General features: G+C 51.3%; 2 protein-coding genes across 4 annotated transcripts in view; both read right to left on the bottom strand.

Annotated features, from left to right (window-relative positions):
* Positions 1-2,696, bottom strand: part of SSTR3 (somatostatin receptor 3) — a 6,548-nt gene extending 3,852 nt beyond the window's left edge. The window contains exons 1-2 of one of the 2 annotated variants that reach the window (XM_019515262.1): positions 1,589-2,696; positions 1,371-1,462 (exon numbers count right to left, since the gene is read on the bottom strand). Coding sequence is in view for 1 of the 2 variants with exons in the window: in XM_019515261.1 (XP_019370806.1) it covers positions 1,387-1,388 (2 nt within the window). In the remaining variant the exon portion in view is untranslated. The remainder of the gene's footprint in view (positions 1-1,370; positions 1,463-1,588) is intronic. The other variant, XM_019515261.1, reaches the window with a different exon arrangement.
* A 3,754-nt stretch (positions 2,697-6,450) lies between these two features.
* On the bottom strand, positions 6,451-16,157 carry RAC2 (ras-related C3 botulinum toxin substrate 2 (rho family, small GTP binding protein Rac2)). Of its 2 annotated transcripts, none has more exons than XM_019515259.1 (7): positions 15,916-16,157; positions 12,708-12,779; positions 10,965-11,082; positions 9,715-9,777; positions 8,699-8,858; positions 7,417-7,549; positions 6,451-6,701 (listed from the first exon to the last, which is right to left on the bottom strand). In XM_019515259.1, the coding sequence occupies exons 1-6, from the start codon at positions 15,948-15,950 to the stop codon at positions 7,419-7,421; spliced, it is 579 nt and encodes a 192-aa protein (XP_019370804.1). In that variant the 5' UTR covers positions 15,951-16,157; the 3' UTR covers positions 6,451-6,701; positions 7,417-7,418. The 2 variants fall into 2 exon arrangements, with proteins under 2 accessions (XP_019370804.1, XP_019370805.1); XM_019515260.1 differs by lacking the exon at positions 15,916-16,157 and adding an exon at positions 13,346-13,528.
* Between the last annotated feature and the right edge of the window lie 1,443 nt (positions 16,158-17,600).

Genomic DNA, 17,600 nt, shown 5'->3' with positions numbered 1-17,600 from the left:
AATAAAGACATCAGATTCACCCAAAGAACCTTGTCTGCCTATGTCCTTAGGCCAATACAGCTGCAGCCTACACCCCTCTAACTTTTCACACACCCTTCATATGTCCATATTCTTCTTGGGACCTGCTACGCTGATTCTCCACTAAGCGCAAGTAGGAGATCTTCAGTTCTATCCATATGCCCTCCCCACCAAGCCTTGGACTGCTGCCCAGGAAGAAGCCTCACTCACTTGTTCCTACTCCAGGGGATGCGAGAACAATAGACTCTTTGTCATCTAACTGTCCAACTGCTGACCTGAACCTGAGTGCATGGGCAGGGCAGCACAGACATGACCATCACAACTATTCTTGGTGGATAAACTTCTGTTAGGATGGAAATGACCTAGGAAGGGGGATCCAGGAGGCCCAATAGGATGAACCTGAACAATAAAAAATTCAGACTGAATATGAGAAAAGGTTTTCAATAGAGAGGACTGCTGGGCTGTGGAACAGTCTCCTGATGGAAACCCTGTCATTTGAGTGATTTTATGCCAGGTGAAAGAATACACTGCTAGGAGCCCCTCCCTCTACCTTCTGTCCCCCGTGAACTGGCTGAGAAGGACAGGTGGAGTAAAAAGCAGTGACACCCTTTTCAGTGCTAACATCAATGACTCTCATCTCTTCTCTGAGCTATTCCACACCCAGTGATGCAGGTGGGCTTCTGTCTGGCAACAGGAGTGGCTGAAATGGGCATAGAGAGCCCTGGAACAATCAGCGGAGACAAGGATCAGGAAGACAGTGGGAGACGAGAGGTGGGGATAGGGTGCAGGTCTGTGAGTACTCTGACTACAAGCATGGGAGACTTGAGGGGGGAGGGGGCAGGTGTCAGAGCCCATCCCAGGTGAGCTGCAGATGCTGTGAAGCTGTAAAGGGGTAGAGGAGGCTATAGGGAGATACCTGAGTTTAAGTATCAAGAGCCTGGTGCTCATGGAGCATAGTTATATACTTAGACTGCAACCTTTTATGGGCAGAGACTGCCTTTTTGCCACGTGAATGTACAGTGCCTAGCACAATAATGCACTGATCCCTGAAGGGGGAAGTATCCAGGTGCTACTGCAATACAGACAATAAAGAAGAAATGCCAGTGCATGCTTGGAGCTGGGGCCAGGGTAAGTTAATCCCTGCTATGTCTTTTTATCCAAGAAATCTGCATCCCTTAGGAAAAAGAAGCCTCTTCCCCACGGTTTCAGTGGTGGGGAGGGGTTGGTAAGTGGTAATAGCTGGGGGGATCCTCCACAGACCAGGTTTGTTAGTGGCTGGAATCCCACCCAGAAGTTAGTACATCACCCCCCAACCCCTCCCCACCCCACCCCACCCCCGTTGCCCCTCTTACCTTGTCTTGCGCTCACATTTCCTACTCCAGTTCCAGACTCTCTTGTTTCCCAGCTGCTGGCAGAGAAACCCTGCCCTTCACCATCTGCCTGTCTATAGGGATAGGGCACAGAAGGGACAGGAGGAGGTTCAGTGTTATGGGAGTGCAGAACCAACTTCTGGATGTGACAGAGCCTGGGGAATGAATGGAAAGAGGAGGCCGATTCGCCCGGTACTTACGTGTCAGTGGGATTTACATTTTCCTCCGCTCGCTGGGAGCCTGTGTCCTATATATATCTATATATATCTCTCTATATTTTTTTCTCTTCTTCCCCTTTAAAAATAAACTAAAACAGTGAAGCCATGTCCACCATCCACCTTGTGGAGCTGAAATTCCTCCTTTCGCTTCTCTTCAGAGGTGCCAGTTGCCCTCGCCTCTCAACTTCTGCTTCAGCTGTGGGACTTCCCCCAGTCCCAGAGCCTCCACATCTGCCTGCTCACACTCTCCCATCGGGTTTGCAGGGCTTGCCTACTGTAGGTGACAAGCCCATCTCCTTGCACTGCTCGGGGGAGCCACGACTCCCCTCTCCAAACATTCCTTCCACTGAAGTGGGGGCTTCGATGCCAGGGTTAGGTAGATCAAGCAGGGAACGATCCCACCAGCCAATCAGCAGAGGGCTGGGAGGTGAGAATGGGAATGAGAATGAGAGAGGGAGAAAGGGAGAATGAATGATAGGAGGAGAGAATGGGGAGAAGGAATAGGAGGGGAGTGACAGAGTCATTATGATGGAGAGAGAGGGAATGAGGGGGTGGGAGAGAATGAGTGTGACAGATGGTGATGGAGGGAGAGCAAGAAAGGGAGAAGGAGTGAGGGGGAGTGGAGGTGAGGGAAGGGAGAGAGAGATGCAGAGAGCAGCTGCGTGTGGTAAGAGCAGCATGGCACTAGAGGCTGGCTGCAGGGAGCCGGTGACTGAGCTCAGCTCTCCAGGGCAGAGGGTCTTTATTTATTTCAAGTGCTTTTTTTTATGTCGGGGGGGGGGCTTTGCAGACATGCCAGAGGGGAGCGCTTTGATCAGAAAAGTTTACTGGCTGTTCAGGCACAAAAGGTGCCTCCAGAAAGTCAGTGCATCTGGATTTATAGGGCTCCCAGGTGGGGCTGTGAACAGAGACATCCACAGGACCCTTCTTCCTAACACACTATCCCACAAGCATCCCTGGCAGGCAGGGGATGCAGGATGGGGGTCATAGGAATGTGTCCCTCTCTACCTCTCCCCTATTTGCAGACACTCATTTCCCTGGCACGCTCTGAAGGAACAAGGCTCCAGCCCTGTGCCCCAACCTCTGCAACCAGGTGATCTCATCTCTGGCACAGAAAGGAGCTGGCTGGAGGGAGGAATGCAGCCCCCTGTGGAAGGACATGAAAATCCCAGCCCTTCATAGCTCTTCTTCCTACTAACCCCAAGTTCCTTTCCTCACCTCATTCCTGCATGGCTTTTCTGTAGGCTTTCTCTTCAGCCCTGTCATTCAGTGGCAGAGAGCCTGTCAGTTCCCATTTCTCACCTGCAGTTTTTGAGATCCCAAGACCCAATTTGGGCTTAATATAAGTGGATGCCGCTCCACGGACTGACCACGTCCCCAGCCTATGCCCTGGGCTCCTCCTTCTGAGTTGCATACCAGCTCAGCTGCGGCAAAGGGGCCACAAACCAGTTTAGCCAGCCACCAGGCAGTTCCTTTGGTGCAGAGGTGTTCTCCAAGTAGCAGAAGGGCAATTGAGCAGCCCTAGTCTGGCCTCAGGGTAGGACTCTACCTGCAGCATAGCTCGGAGAGGAGATGTGGCACAGGGTGAGGGTGGAGGGAGGCCAGTGTGCACTGCACCTTGGCTAGTATGGATAGCCAGAGTGGCTCAGAGGCAGGCTATATTCAAAGCTAACTGGCAAGTTATTCTAATTTATGCCTGGGGGTTTGAGAGGTGCAGTTTATATTTGGGGTCTGTGTGTGTGCCCCTCATTTCTGCGTATGTATCCCTCTTCATGTGCACATTGGTTTTGTTGGGAACACCCATCTCTCCACCCTTGGGTGGAGGAGTAATTTCACTCATAATTTTATTGCAAGTCTCAAGATGGTTGGCCGTTTTGCTTAAACCCCCAGCCTCTGGAGTCAAGAGGTTGTGTGAGAATCTCTGCTTTTGGCATTTGCTTCAGGCCGTCCTTGTTGGAGAGAAAAGCTAGAAGTTAGGGCTCAGAAATGAGGGGAGGATTAAAAAGGCCCCATGCTTAGGTCATTATGTTAGAAAATGTCAGGATCTTGAAGCCACTCTCATGAGTTTGGGGGGACTGACTCATGATGCCTGAACGCCTGGGGTTGTTGAGAAGGATGGGTCCCGGTACATACCCTGTATGTGCCTGTGGGTGTCAAACTCATCCAGCCCTGCAGGTCTGGGTGAGGAGGGCATAGCTGGTCTGCAGACTGGATCAGGCCCACGGACCAGCTGCATGTGCCAGAACCATTCCTCAGGACTGGGCCAGTGTAGGTACTGCCCGCAATGTGCAACCTGAACTGGCCTGCAGGCTGCTTGCAGTACACACTCTGGGATTTTTTACACATGATCCAGGAGTTGAGGGGGAGGATACTTTAATTACAGTGGCTCTGAGACCTGCTTTAATTAAAGCGCTGCAGCATCTCATGTATCAGCACCCCTGTGCTTCAAAATGGCAGTGGGGGCCCTTTAACTAAAGCTTGATGAAGAACCTTTAGTTAAAGCACCCTTGCCACCATTTTGAAGTGTGGGGACACTAATAGACAAGACCTGGAGGCTGGCTGGAGCATGCTAATTAGCATGCTCCAGCAGTGCTCAAACATGCTGTAATTACAGCGCATTGGAGCAGTCTCCCAGCACATCTACAGGTACCCTCTGGTTCCAGCACAACATGCAGTACTTGTACTTGTTGGTCCCGTGAGCTGAATCCAGCATGCAGGGCCTGTCTGTAGGCCTGATCCGGACCGGCCATAGATCCACAGTGCAGGGCCAGTCTCATGCAGGCACTGCATTCAGCATGTGCCCTAGACTGGCCCCGCATGCCACATGAAGCACACATAGGCCTCCGTCTCATGCAGAACACGTTGCATGGGGCCAATCCAGGGTCCATGCGGTATGTGATGCATGTGTCAGGCTGGCCCTGTGCTCTGGCTCTGCCACATGGGGCTGGTCTGTGGGCCCAATCCAGCATGTAGGGCTGGTCTGGCATGTGCTACATGTGGTGTACATTGTGCACGCCAGCACCCTGTGTAGCCTACGCCCAGTGCATAGATTCATAGATAGATTAATAGATTCATAGATTGTAAGGAGCTGGAAGGGACCTTGTGAGATCATCAGGTCCAGCCCCCCTGCAGTAGGCAGGAAAGATAACTGGGGTCACGTGACCCTAGTGAGGTGATCATCCAGTCTCCTCTTGACGATTTCCAGGATAGGTGATTGCACCGCCTCTGGAGGGAGCTTATTCCACAGCCTCGACACCCTGACTATAAAGAAGTATTTCCTAGCGTTAAGCCTGAAATGGTCTTCCAGGATTTTGTGACTCCTGGTTTTCCCCAAGGGTGCCCTGGTGAACAGCTGATCGCTGAGCCCTTGATGTATTAGCCTGATATATCAAGGGAATATATCTGCGGGCTTGATGATGGGACTCTTCAGGCCGAATCTGGCCCGCAGGCCATGTCTTTGACACCCCTGGTGTAGGGAATCAGAGATCCAGTTGACATGCACTGAGTTGTGCCTGCGCCAGCTGTGAACTGGGCCCAAGCATCTTGTCTGACACCAGTTTAGCATGGCAGATCCTGGTAGAACCCACTGTAGTACATTGAATATAGCTATCTGGAATAATCTCTAACAGGGGTGAGTCATCCCTGAAGTTAACCTGTGGAATTGACTGTCACTGGGAACTTACAGCCATAAGCCAGCTCTGCTGTTAACCTGTGGAACTCCTTGTAGCAGAGTAGAGAATTTGGAGCTTAAGCGCTGAGTTTTGTCACACAGCTGGCTCAGCTCCACAGCTTCTTCCTCTGTTATTGCCACCTCTGGTTCTTAGTTCTCAGGTGCTTTGCCTGGAAACTGCCTCCAACCTGCTGAGTGGTAGAGGGAGGAGAGAGGCAAGGAGTGCATGGGTGAGCCTGGAGCTGTCCAGGGGAAAACAGTGGTCTGGAATGTGTCCAGGCATCACCATAGAAAGCTGCTTTCTCTGATCTTAGCAGCAGCAGCTGGCAAGGTTTTTGGAGCCCTTGCAATGAATCAGACATCCAGGTGCTGGCAGCTGCTACTTCCATTGCACTGCCGGGACAGCTCTCGTCTGCTTGATTTTAGCAACCCATAGGCTATTTGTCTGGGTTGGTGACTCATTCTTCTTGCTCTCTCCCCCTCCCCTTCCTGCTCCCTCTCTCTGTGTAAGCATACGTCAGTATGCATATAGCAATGAGCATATACGTGTGCGGGAATAAGTACGGTTGAATATAAATGCCTATGGCAAGCACTGCTGTAGCTGAGGTTGAGCTTTCTGAAAATCCTTAAGTTCAAGAAAGCCCCTTCCCCTGGCCTCCTTCCTACACACCTCAGAACAAGCCTGCTAGCTTTACTTTCTTTTCTGCCTTGGAAGAAGGCAGGCTTGCTGGGTTTAGGCCAGCAGACACCTGAGGAGAGGAGTCTTTATACCACAAAACACATACAGATTGGAAAGGAAGGTTAGAAACAGAAAGGCAGGGCAGGTGCTGTCTGAGCTGCCTTCTCATCCTGGCCTTGTCACACAACTGTTCTTTCCTCCCCATTGAAAATGCCTGTTGTCCAAGAGCAACTTGGACCAAGGTGGGGCCCCTCCCTCTTTCAGCTCACACTGAAATACCCATTGGGGCTCCACAGCTTGAGCCTCATCTGCCCCCAGTGAGTCTGACAGCTGGAGAGCATCTGGCTGGCTACAATGGCTGGCTACAGTCCCCCCCTGTGTCCAGCTCCTGGTTAGCAGGCATGCTAGAACCATCATGGACCAGCTAAAGGCTTCAGCCATAGACTCAAGCTTGCACTGAAGATCTAGAGAAGCGATACCACGTGCTGCCAGCCAGAAGGTACAGTCGGTTTATTGAGTCTCCTTCACTGTATAGTAATGGATGGTGGGGGAAGGAGGGAGGGTCGTGCAAACAGATGAACTGGAGCTATTATCCAAAACTGTCTTCTTTTTCAGGCAGCAGACACAGAAAGCGCAATGATCACCAAGGGGTACCAAGGTCCAAGGCTAAGACCGTCGATCTCTGTTGCATCAGCAGAGCTTGGTGTTGGGATGCGATTTGAGGGATGAGGGGACAAGGCTGGAATCTGTATCCAAAAACAAGGAGAGGACCCAGGGTGTGAAACCAGCTCATACACTTCCACCCAGCTGGCCCCAGCCCACCTATTCCTCCCCTTCCTCACTCAAGCTAGACAGTCACTGTGATGTGAGGAGATGGGAGTCCTGGGACCCAGGAAAGGCCCTTTTCCTCTCTTTCCCCAGGCTTTGCCTCCATCCCTGGCCACTGCCTCTCTCCTGCCTCTCTCCAGCCTCAGAGAGAAGGGGGAGGACAGGGGAAGCCGTATGACGGGGAAGGGGAGGCAGCAGCTGCCTGACATAAAAGCAGCTCTGAGTGGCCACACAGGGGAAGCTCAGACAGGGAAACTGGGAGGTCTGCAATTTTCTGCTTACAGGGAATTGATTCTTTAATGGGGAAAGGCTCCATCTTCACCAGTCCTACAAAAGGACACCCCCACCTTCCAGGCTGCTCTGAGGCTGGGTTGGGAGTCTCCACTGGCAGAGGGGAAGGGCAACAGTTTTTCTTCAGGGAAGAGTTAGGAGGTCTATGGAGCAGTTTAGTAAGAAGGGGAGTCCTCTGACGGGTAGAGTGGGGGCCATTGTGGGGGCTGCGTAGTAGAAGAGGGTCCCTGCTGGCAGGATTAAGGGCTTTTGTGGCTGAGAAGGAGTTGGAAGGTAAATGACTGTGCTGAGTCTCCCTGGTAGACTATAGACCTGAAAGGGAAGAGGGCATTTCTCACTTACCCCTAGAGGAGACTGCACCCCCGTTTTTTCGGCCTGGTGGGCTGGGGGCACAGCACTGCTCGGATCGCCTCGTCAAACACGGTTTTGAGGCCACGCTGCGTCAGTGCCGAGCACTCCAGATATTTCACAGAATCTGCCCGGAGAGAAGAGGATGCTGTTAGAGGCAGGAAGTGGGCCTGAAGGCAGCAGGGAAGGGGCCTCACCCAGAAGAGATGCCAATGAGCAAGAATCATTGGGGCCAACAGCAGGCAGGCCGATGTCCCTGTCTACCTATCCACCCATCTACCTACCTGCCTATTGCATCTACCTGGCCCTCGTCAATCAATCCTGGGTTTAATGTATTTCTCCTTACAACAGCTGAGGCAGGAAGGGGATATCTCTCAGCCCCATTCCTACCAGCATGTCTTTCTACCCAGATGAGATGGATTTGATGGGATCGCTAACCCCCAAAGAGCTGCCCAGGTCTGGGAGCAGCCCAGGGGAACAGACTTTGACCAGAAGACCTGAGGATGAGGTGGATGTGTAGAGAATGAGCACTCAGGGTGGAGGACAAGAGGTGGATGCTTCTGAAAAGGCCTTAAGGACGCTGGACTTCACTGAGTGGCCACCTTTTCTCTGAAACTCCAGCTGGAAACATCTCGTTTCTCATCAGCCTGCGCTTATGTGCCTGCAGTGTAGATGTAGTGTACTGAGCAGGAAGAGAGAGAGAAATACCCAGGGCTGTGTATCAGAGTGTGGAAGAGCTGCCATCTTCACCGAGCTGTTTAAGCAAACCCCAGATCACAAGGACAGGAACAGGAAGCTGTGGTTGTTTTTCTCCTGAGAGAAGTTTAAGCACTCGTTCCTCCTACTTCCGGACCTGAAGAGAAGGGCTCTGCCTATGAAACAGCTGTGGCTTTCACAGCAAAGACTGACACAACTAGAGGCAGCAGAAAGGAGGAGCTGTTGGGGGATGGGATGATGTGAGATCCTGCCCCAGACAGGCAGAAGGCATGGAGCTGAAGTGTAGGACTCCCTTATGCCATGGCTGGAGAAAGTCCAGGCCTTATCCTTCCTGAGCCCCCAGGCCTCTGTTCTGTCACACACCCCTTAGGATATGTCACATTCCCCTTAGAGCTACACCAGGGGCCCAGTAGCAGCTCCTGTTCAGGTCTCTGACATGCTGGCTGTGTCTCTATCCCCTGTGAAAGGCTGCCAGTAAAGCACACATCAGGCCAGTGGAGAGCACGTGCCCTCCTCTTTTCCCTTCAGCATGCTGCCAGGACTGCCATTGGCCACGTACCAATCTCCTTGGCCAGTGCAAGGCCCTGTGGATAGGTAATGGGTGCCAGCTTCTTCTCCTTCAGCTTCTCAATGGTGTCCTTGTCATCTCGAAGGTCCAGCTTGGTTCCCACGAGGATGATGGGGGTGCTGGGACAGTGGTGTCGGACCTCAGGGAACCACTAGCAAGGAACCAAGATTTTAGAGTATGGTTGGAAGAGGCCACACAAACACATGTGCGCAGCAAAAAGAAATGAGAAAACTTGGCTGTTGCTATTTCTTCCCAAATAACCCTGTAGGCTATCATGAGCAATTACACCCATGACCTGAAGCAGTACCCTTTGTGGGGTCCAATATGCATTGACCCTAACAAATGAACCCATCCGGTGACTTCCTTCCCCCAGGGGCTGAGGCACAGGACCAGGAAGGCAAGAGGAGACAGTGCTGAGCACTGTGTTCTGAGTAACTTCTTCAAGCCATCCTCTTTGTTGCCTTCTGGTCTCCCCTCTAGGTGGGCTCTGAAAGTTGAGGGGAAACACAATGTTGTTTCATAGTTTCATAGTAGTAGTTTGGGGTCAGAAGGGACCTGAATAGATCATCTAGTCTGACCCCTGAATGTTGAATGTTGTTCTCTCCTCACACCATCACCTGGCTGCACATATCCTCATATCCCAGCTATTACACCCACAAGTCAGAGTTGTGCTGAGTTGGTCTGGTCTGAAAGCTCTGAACATGTAATGAAAGCTGAGAAGGGAAATTATTGGGGAAGCCCCCAGTAGGAAGCACCCAGCACAGCTGGGTGTGTGCTAACATCTGGCCTAGCTTGGCCATTCATCTCTCGTGGAATGACCTAGAGCAGGTGACTGTTGGATGCTACTATTCAAGACACTTCTCACAGGGACACAGGGGAAACTAGTCCTCTGGGTCCACCACCCATTACCACCCAGCTGATATCATCCACATGACTGTCTTTTATGAGTTCAGGTCAATTCTTTTCCTTTTCAAATGACACTTCTACATGAGCCAGGATGCTCTTACCTTAGCGCGGACGTTTTCATAAGATGCCGGGCTAACGAGAGAAAAGCAGATCAAGAAGACATCCTGTAGATACACACAGCATGATGGAGTTAGGCAATGGGCATGGCAGGGCATAGCATGATGGTGAGGGAGCCTGGGAGGCAGTGTCCCTCACCAAGCCAATGTCAGAGAGGTGTGTGCTTGTGAGAGGGGTTAGACTGCCAACACTGTCAGCTCAAACCCAAGTTTGTACCCAAACTAGGCATAGTACCATGCAGGTTCCCTCCATTCCTCTCAACCAGCATGACTCAGCCCTGATGTCAATGAACCATCTGCAGGGGAAAGAAGGATGTCCAGACTCCTGGTGCATTCATTTCTTGGTAACAGCTGATACCGCTAACCAGGACTCCAGACAACACTACTTGTGATGGTGGAGTTTTTGTGAGATGGACGCCTGCCCTACTGGGAAATGGACTGACCCTTTTTTTACTTGTTTTCCACAGTTCACCAAAACACCTACCATATGGTAATGGCTGCTAGCAAGGTGGGGGCAGGTTCAAACTAGAAACTATAAATGATAGAGCAAGACCCAGTGGGGGCTTGGGTGCTCAGGTCTGGTGATATTGTCACCTCAGAACTGAAACTTTCTTTTAAAAAAAGATAGACTCTTAGTTTCCAACTCTTTCAGTTGTGAAGGAAACTTTCTGAATAGAAACTAATGTCCTGTTGTCCTCCTGGGTTTGCAAACAGGCTGCCTGGAACAGTCAGCTCCGATGGGAGCTGTCTCCGTATCCCGGTGACAATCAACTCAATATTATCAACACTTTTTTTGGCAAAGTGTTTTGGCAGAAATATTCAGCTGCTCTGTGACTGTGAAGAGAGCCTGGTACCACCACTACAACCACCATTTCATCCCCTAGATCCCATAAGAAGCACTGTTTCCTGGAATCAAAGCCATTTAGTCTTACAAGCAGGTTACAAAATGATATAAATGACTCCTTCCTTCATTTTCATATTCCTTAAAACATCCAAGCCATGCAAGAGACACCTCAGGATTGACTTAAGATTTAGAAGGATCTCCATGCTATTCCAAACAGACCCTTTTGGTCTTCAGGGCTGACTCGATCTCAGAGAGGAAGAAATTGAGGGATTTAAGCCCCACTGTGTTCTGAAGCCAAGTCCCACCTCTCCAGCATGAAGGGAGATGTGTTTGAAGCCATCCACCCCGGTGCTATGAATAGGAAGGATGGGCACAGTAGAGAGCAACCTACCGTCTGAGGATAGGAAAGTGGCCTCAACCGGTCATAATCCTCTTGCCCGGCTGTATCCCACAGCCCCAGGTTTACGGGCTTGCTGTCAACCATCACATTAGCCGAATAGTTATCAAACCTACAAGGCAAAAAGAGACAAGAGTGGTCAAACCTACAAGGCAAAATAGCATTGGCTGTTCAGAAGTGAGCTGGGGGCCGATGGAGGCTCTGTCCACGTGGTAGTTCTCCACTGTCTCTAGAAGGGTGTAATCCTATCACTCAGCTACTCAAAATACTTGCCAGGGTGCAGTTTCTCCTGCTGCATTTGGGGCTCCCCTCTCTTTGAAACACCTTAATTTCTTTCTCCCCCTGTTTTCCCTTCCAAAACTTCCCCTGTTCAGCACTCCAGCTCTGTGCTTGTTAAGCCTTGGCTTGTGGTCTTCTTGTTGTAGTACCCAACCTGCCATCTTAAAGTGTTTCATGCCACCCTGCTTTCTTCTCTGCATCCATCACGCAACTCAGATCGCCTCCTGGAACCTGATCCAGGAAGCCACAGTTTACACCCAACCTTTCATGGAGTTTTTTAGGGCACAGTGGGTGAGGACCTTGTATTTTGGGAGCAGAGCACCCCTTCCCAGCACCATGCTGGGGTCTGGGGCCAATAACAATTCAGAGAGAAGACTGCCTCCCAGGCATTTCTTGGCCATCTCCCATCCTGACCCAGCCTAACATTTTTCCATACTCAGAGAGCAACCCTAAGCCTCCAGTTTAAAGTGAAACCAATCAGCAGTAAGAAAGGACCTGAATAAAGTTCATGAGAGAGACCCCACTGTGTGTGTCCCCTTCTTACCAAGTTGCATCTCCCTGGACAACAACATGGCCATTGGCCACCTCTTCTTGCACACAGGCAGGGATCTTCGAAAAGCACAGCTGTGGTGGGAATAGCCCATACTGAAGGGCAAGGGGTTCAGGTTCTCTCAGCCCTATGTGGACAGAGTCTGGTACACCACCTCCCAAAATGCTTCTCTTCCCCACTACCCTATAACAGCAACATGTGCCTGATCCTTCCAAGAAGTATCTGCTAAAGGGCCAGATCCTGAACTTTTACACCCTGCGCTGAGTGGTCCCTTGGACTTAAAGGGGCTGTTGGTGAATAAGGTGCTCCATAATGTAAGTAAAGGTATGTTCTCACCTTGGGGTGCAGACCTCCCAACACTGTTGCAGGAGAATTGGGTAGCTTGTATTATCTTATTCAGGGGCTCCTGGCACCTGGTACAAGCTATGGCCCACCCTAAACTACAGCTCTCTTTCAGTGAGGACAGGTTTCTCCCAGCCTTGCTCCCTCCATCCTCTCTCCAGCCTTCATCTGGCCTCCACCCAGTCCCCAGGCTGACCTCCTGAGCCAAGGTTGCACAGAGCAGACAGAGCTGGCTGTCCTCCTAGCACAGAGATTTACTGCATTAGAGGGAGTCCTGGGTCTCCTTGTGGTCCCTCTAAGTCAGGCTTGCTGGTATAAAAGAGTCCCCAGGATCTCATGAGTTAAACCCCTTGTTTGTTGCATAGGTGACAGAGGACAGGTTGGGACTATCTAGAAGCCTGTGCTGGCCTGGTGGCAGGCCTCTCCCTTCCAAACAAGCAGCTTTTTGGTGATGCAAGGGGAGCCAGGACTGACAGGCGGCTCCTCAGGTGACCTTGTATCCCTTTAACACCCTGCTTGCCCTCTCCCCAGCACAGCCCCCTGGCCCCTGGCTTCAGGATACTTACACAGTGGGGATGTATTCTCCTGGAAAGGCATTGGTGGTGTAGCTGATGAGGAGACAGGTCTTGCCCACAGCTCTGGAAGAGAAAGAAAGCACACACAGGACATGTTACTGTGACTTCCTGGGGAGCATAATTCCTCCCCTTGCCCAAGAGCCAGCCAGATCAGGCAGGCTGGCAGAGAAGGAGGAAAATTCAGACTCGCAGCCCTGAGCTCTGTTCCAGGTTGGAAACAGGAGGAAAGAGAGGCATGAGGTTTCATCCCTCTAGTGCCTTCTAGTCTGTTGGTTTGCAGGACATCTTTATAGACATGACAAGGGTCTGAAAGGCAGCCAGTCTGTGGTGGAGCAGGACCGCTGCTTATCAGGGCACGGCACTAAGCAGTTTCAGGCAGGCTGTGATGGAGAGTACACTGCATCTCATACAGTACTGAGAATGCAGGGCAACAGTGCTGCACCCAGACTGAATCTGCTCTGGTTCTGCTACCCTGGCTAGAAACATGGCTATGTGCTTGCCACACCTTCTTGCCACACCTCAGCCAAGCAATGGCATCTTTGACAGGATGGCACTTGCTAATGCCCTACTGAAGCAGCACAACCAGAGCCAGGGGAGAGAGCACCTCACACAGAAGAGCAAAGGCTTGCCTGGGCATTCCTTGCACATTCCTGCCAGCTATAATGTCATTCCTGAGGGGGCTACAGGCAGCAGGCCAAGTGCCCTCTTCAGCTCCTCCTCCAACATATCAGGGGCCACTCTTGGGGCTTCTGGACCTTCTCTGGTCTCACCTCCAGGGCAGCAGGGTGGGGCACCAGGTGGCAAGAGCTGCGGAGCAGTCCACCTCCAAGAGAGGCACTGGTAGACAGGAGAGAGGCTTTTTTTAAAATGTATTTTGTATCCAGTGCCAAATTAGCCAAAACTGATTCCAAATCCAAGAGTCCAGAACCATAAGTGGCCCTACCTCCAGCAAACATCCTCCACCTGTACCTGGGGCTTCAGATGTTTCCAAAACCTTTGGCGGGCATCCTACTTGCAGGCCCAAGCCCAGAGGCGTGGGGTTTGGATGCCCCTGAGTTTTGCTTGCCCTTAGCCATAAGGCCCTCGGAGCAAGCAAGGGAGGAGACTCCCATTTCCATAAACTGGACTTAAAGCCGCTGCACCTCAGCAGGTACTGTACCACGCCAGAAGAGCAGTTCTCCTGCGAAGTGGTTCAGGAAAACTGTCTTCTTGGAAGCCCAAAGGGGAAAGTGAGCCTGTCTGCTTGGGGGAGGAAGGCTAAGGAAAAAGGGAGAGAGGAAGGGCTGTGTGGTGGATCACTGAGAGGTGATGGTGATGGAAACAAGAGATTGGGGAGAGATTGGGGTGGGGAGGGGAAAGGGAGAAAGGAAACAGAGCTAGCTTCAATGTGGGAAGGATGGGCCCATAGCTAGTGGACTGAGTGCCTTCCCTACCTCTGCCATTAACTCCCTTGTGCCTCCTTTCTCCAATCAGAAAAATCGTGACAGCAATAGTGACCTGTTTCTCAGGGCACAACCTGGGTTGGATTATTGGCACTCAGGTATAATGGTGAGAAAAGAGAGAGTCTGGCTGGCTCCCTCCATCCACCCACCCACTTCTGTGAGGGTTGTTGCACAACGTGCTGTTTCAGAGGTGCTAGTACGCCTGGCAGGTCTGCTGCCCAAGGGTTTCTCCCCAGCCTGGCCTACTGCACCTTGCAAGTACAGTGCAAGGTAGTGATGGGAATGGGAAGGAACGTAAGTCATGGCCTCACAGCCCAGTTGCTAGGTCATGAAGGCTCAGAAGGAAGTGCAGCACTTCTCTGGAGTCTTGCATACATTTCCTCCTCTTTTGGATCCCCTGCCACCTTTCCCGTCTCCCTTTTCTCAATCCTTCTCTCCCATTCAGTCACCGTTCTCTAAGTTCTTTCAGTCCATCCCTCTCAGCAGAGGTCTCAGGGGAGAGCTGCTGTGTTGGAAGGCAAGGGAGTTAGTGAAGCTGTATTTGGAAAGGGAGGTTAGTAAGCTCATGGGGAAGGACTATAAGACTAGCAGAGTTATGGGGGACTACTCCTGGGGTGGTCATGAGTTCAGTGCATGTGGGACCTAGCAGAGTTCTGCAAGAGGCTCTGGGGTTAGTCATAGAGTATTTCCTGTGTGCGTAGTTTCAGGTACAGCTCTGTAACTTAAGTTCTGGTCTACATGGCACTTCTTGCAGAGATACCAGCTTTTGTTTGGTTGCAGGGTTTTTGCCCTGCATTTCTGGCTCCTCCTCTCTGCCTCCCTCAGCCCCCAAGGTGGTTTTTTATAATTTGATATTTTGCTTATAAACTTCCTCCTTGAGCTGGTTTTGAAGGAGGAAGTGACTGCGGGGAGCTGGGCCTCTGCAAATGTCTCTTCATCTGCTACTCGATAGCTGCCCCAGATAACAGTGCTGCCGGCTTGCAACTCAGCACTAGCTTAACTCTCACACCACCAAACCCTGAAACCCACCTCACATGTTTCCTCCTGTCCTCTGGCTGCATGTCTCATGGGGCAGAAGTGTTCAGTCCATTTTGGGGGCTACCCTGGGGAAGCTCTCTGTTGAGGCTTCAGCTGGGCCGCAGCCATCATCAATGGGGTGCATCAGCCAGGGTAACGTTTACTCTGCCCTTAGGTGGCGGAGGTAGGTTGCCTTCTAATTCTGTAGGCAGCTGGAAGCCTCATCTTCATGATGAGAGAGGAAAAGCAAGTCCTTTTCTCTGTATCCAGGGGAGCCTTGTCTAACAGAATCCTCCAGGCAATCAACACAGAGACATGGTGGGCTCCGAGACCCAAATGCAAAAACAGAGGAAGACAAGCTGCACTCTCCACATCTGCTGTCATGTATCAGTCTCTCCCTCCTGCCCCTGGCACTGAAGGCTTTTGTGGGGAGCAGTCGTAGGGAAACCATGATTCCCCTCCTTTATTCTTGAACCTGGCTCTGTCCACCATTGATAGTTGTGCCCAAGGGAGGCATCATGGGGATGACACCTCCATCACTGAGGGTAGATTTGCCAGCCCTGCAAACAGCTCTGCTTTCTATGGTCCTGTTGCGGCAGCCCTGCAAAAATGCCCTTCCCCTATCCCACCTAACACACCTCCTCCATCACAGGCTGACTCCCTTCATAGGAAGTTTTACCAAGAACAACCTACCTCCTCCCCTTGCCCGCCCCCAGCCCCTAAAACAGAAAGGTACGTACCCATCTCCCACCACCACACACTTGATGGCCTGCATGGCTCCGGACTGGCGGGGGAAGGCTGGTCCTGGGGTGGGGGAAGTCAGGCAGAGGTAATGCTCACAAAGGAGAATGGAAGGATGGCCGGTGCAAATAAAATGTTAACCCTAGAGCTGAAGTGAACGGCAGGTTGCTGGGAGGGAGAGGAAGAGGAAGAAGGAGCATTACTCAATGTGCCCACAGGTCCCCTCCTCCTCAACTGTGTAACCCAAGCTGTTAGCTAAAGGCGGGGCATATGCAAGCGTGAGGTTTGGCTTCTACTTCATCAGAAAACGACAGCAGCTTTCTGTCTGTGCTTCCTGTCCTGCTGGTTTGAGCAGTGGGGGGCGCCATGCTATTTTTACTCAGGGGTTAAATAAAAAATTGCGCCAAAAGCTGAGAGATGGCTTCTTCCCTCCCCCTTGTCCCGCCCCCCAGCTTCCCAATGCTTCTTTTCACCTTCATGGGGAAGTGAAGATTTTCCAGCTGAAATGGAGCAAAGGGAGGGGCTGGCTCCTGGCAGAGAATACTTTCTGGGCCTTCCAGCCTTTCTGTTGCCAGGTGACAAATGCAGAGGGAGCTGCTTTCCTCTGATGCTGAACAAGGAACTTTACTAGAATAGGAAAAGCCCCATTGTTCCCTCTGTTGCTGCTGAATTTCTCTTCACCTCCCTCTCATCCAGCTAATTACCACAAAGAAGCTGGTGTAGGATGCAGGACCTGTGGCAATATTCTCCCCCTGACTCCCAGCAGCCCATCTCTCACTATGATTGGCATCAATACTACATGGCATAAGCAAATTATTGCACCCAACATTACCAGGCTGGCTGTTCCCTTGCTAATATTCATATGATGCTATGCCAGCTTATAGGACCATGTATTCACCAGTAGGTGGAGCACCAACAGCACCTAAGGAAGGGAGACCATTGCAGCCTGGAGTCCCCTTCCTGCTCTAAAGAGGGTTTACACCCATCACTGTGATATTTAAGGACCTTGTTACACTGTAATTTTGGGCAGCTCCTGGAGTGCTTAACTCCTGGACTGTCTGTATGTTACACCTTAAAGTGGTTTAAGCACTTGTTATGTGGCTTAAAGTTATGCTGCTCCAGTGTAGGGTTATCTCTGATCTGCACTACCCAGCTCCTGTTCCATAAGGTTCAGCCACTCCTCACAGATGTGCCACCCAAGTTGAAGTCCTCCAGTATCCCAGGATCTTTCACACTCCCACACGAACAGCAGGGATAGAAGCCTGTCCCGGCTCATCAGCCACATGGTGGCAACTCATAGATACAGATCCTAGCCCTGCCCCTGCTCACCAGGTCTCATAGCAAGTCACAGCTGTGCAGGCAGGGAACAGTCAGAGAAGGTATCTAGACTACAGGTGTAACTGCTTCAAACTCCAAGCTAGCACTAACACCAATCACCATTTGTACAACTCACAGCATAAGGTGTTACAAGGTCCTATATACCAGTTCACCTGCCCCACTCCCAAGACCCATAGCTGGCTCCCTCTCTCTTCTGAAAAAAGTCCTTATCACAATATATGGAATCACAGTTCATCTTAAATAAAAAGTGTATATTACTGTCTACAGGACAAACTAAAAAGACTCCTGTCCAGCTATCCTATAACAGGAAGGACCGAGCAGGGTGTCTGGGGGGAGAAATGTGTGG

Source organism: Gavialis gangeticus, unplaced genomic scaffold, assembly GCF_001723915.1.
Source record: "Gavialis gangeticus isolate Ggan-Ray unplaced genomic scaffold, GavGan_comp1, whole genome shotgun sequence".
NCBI lineage: Eukaryota > Metazoa > Chordata > Crocodylia > Gavialidae > Gavialis > Gavialis gangeticus.
Note: the sequence above shows the minus strand (reverse complement) of the source record. Positions and strands in the feature narration are given on the sequence as shown.

Excerpts from the sequence above, each read along its gene's own strand:
- RAC2 (XM_019515259.1), bottom strand. The coding sequence starts at position 15,950 with ATGCAGGCCATCAAGTGTGTGGTGGTGGGAGATGG. Across the intron at positions 9,778-10,964 it reads CACTTTCCTATCCTCAGACG|GATGTCTTCTTGATCTGCTT; the intron begins GTAGGTTGCTCT and ends GTGTATCTACAG. Across the intron at positions 7,550-8,698 it reads TGCACTGGCCAAGGAGATTG|ATTCTGTGAAATATCTGGAG; the intron begins GTACGTGGCCAA and ends CTCTCCGGGCAG.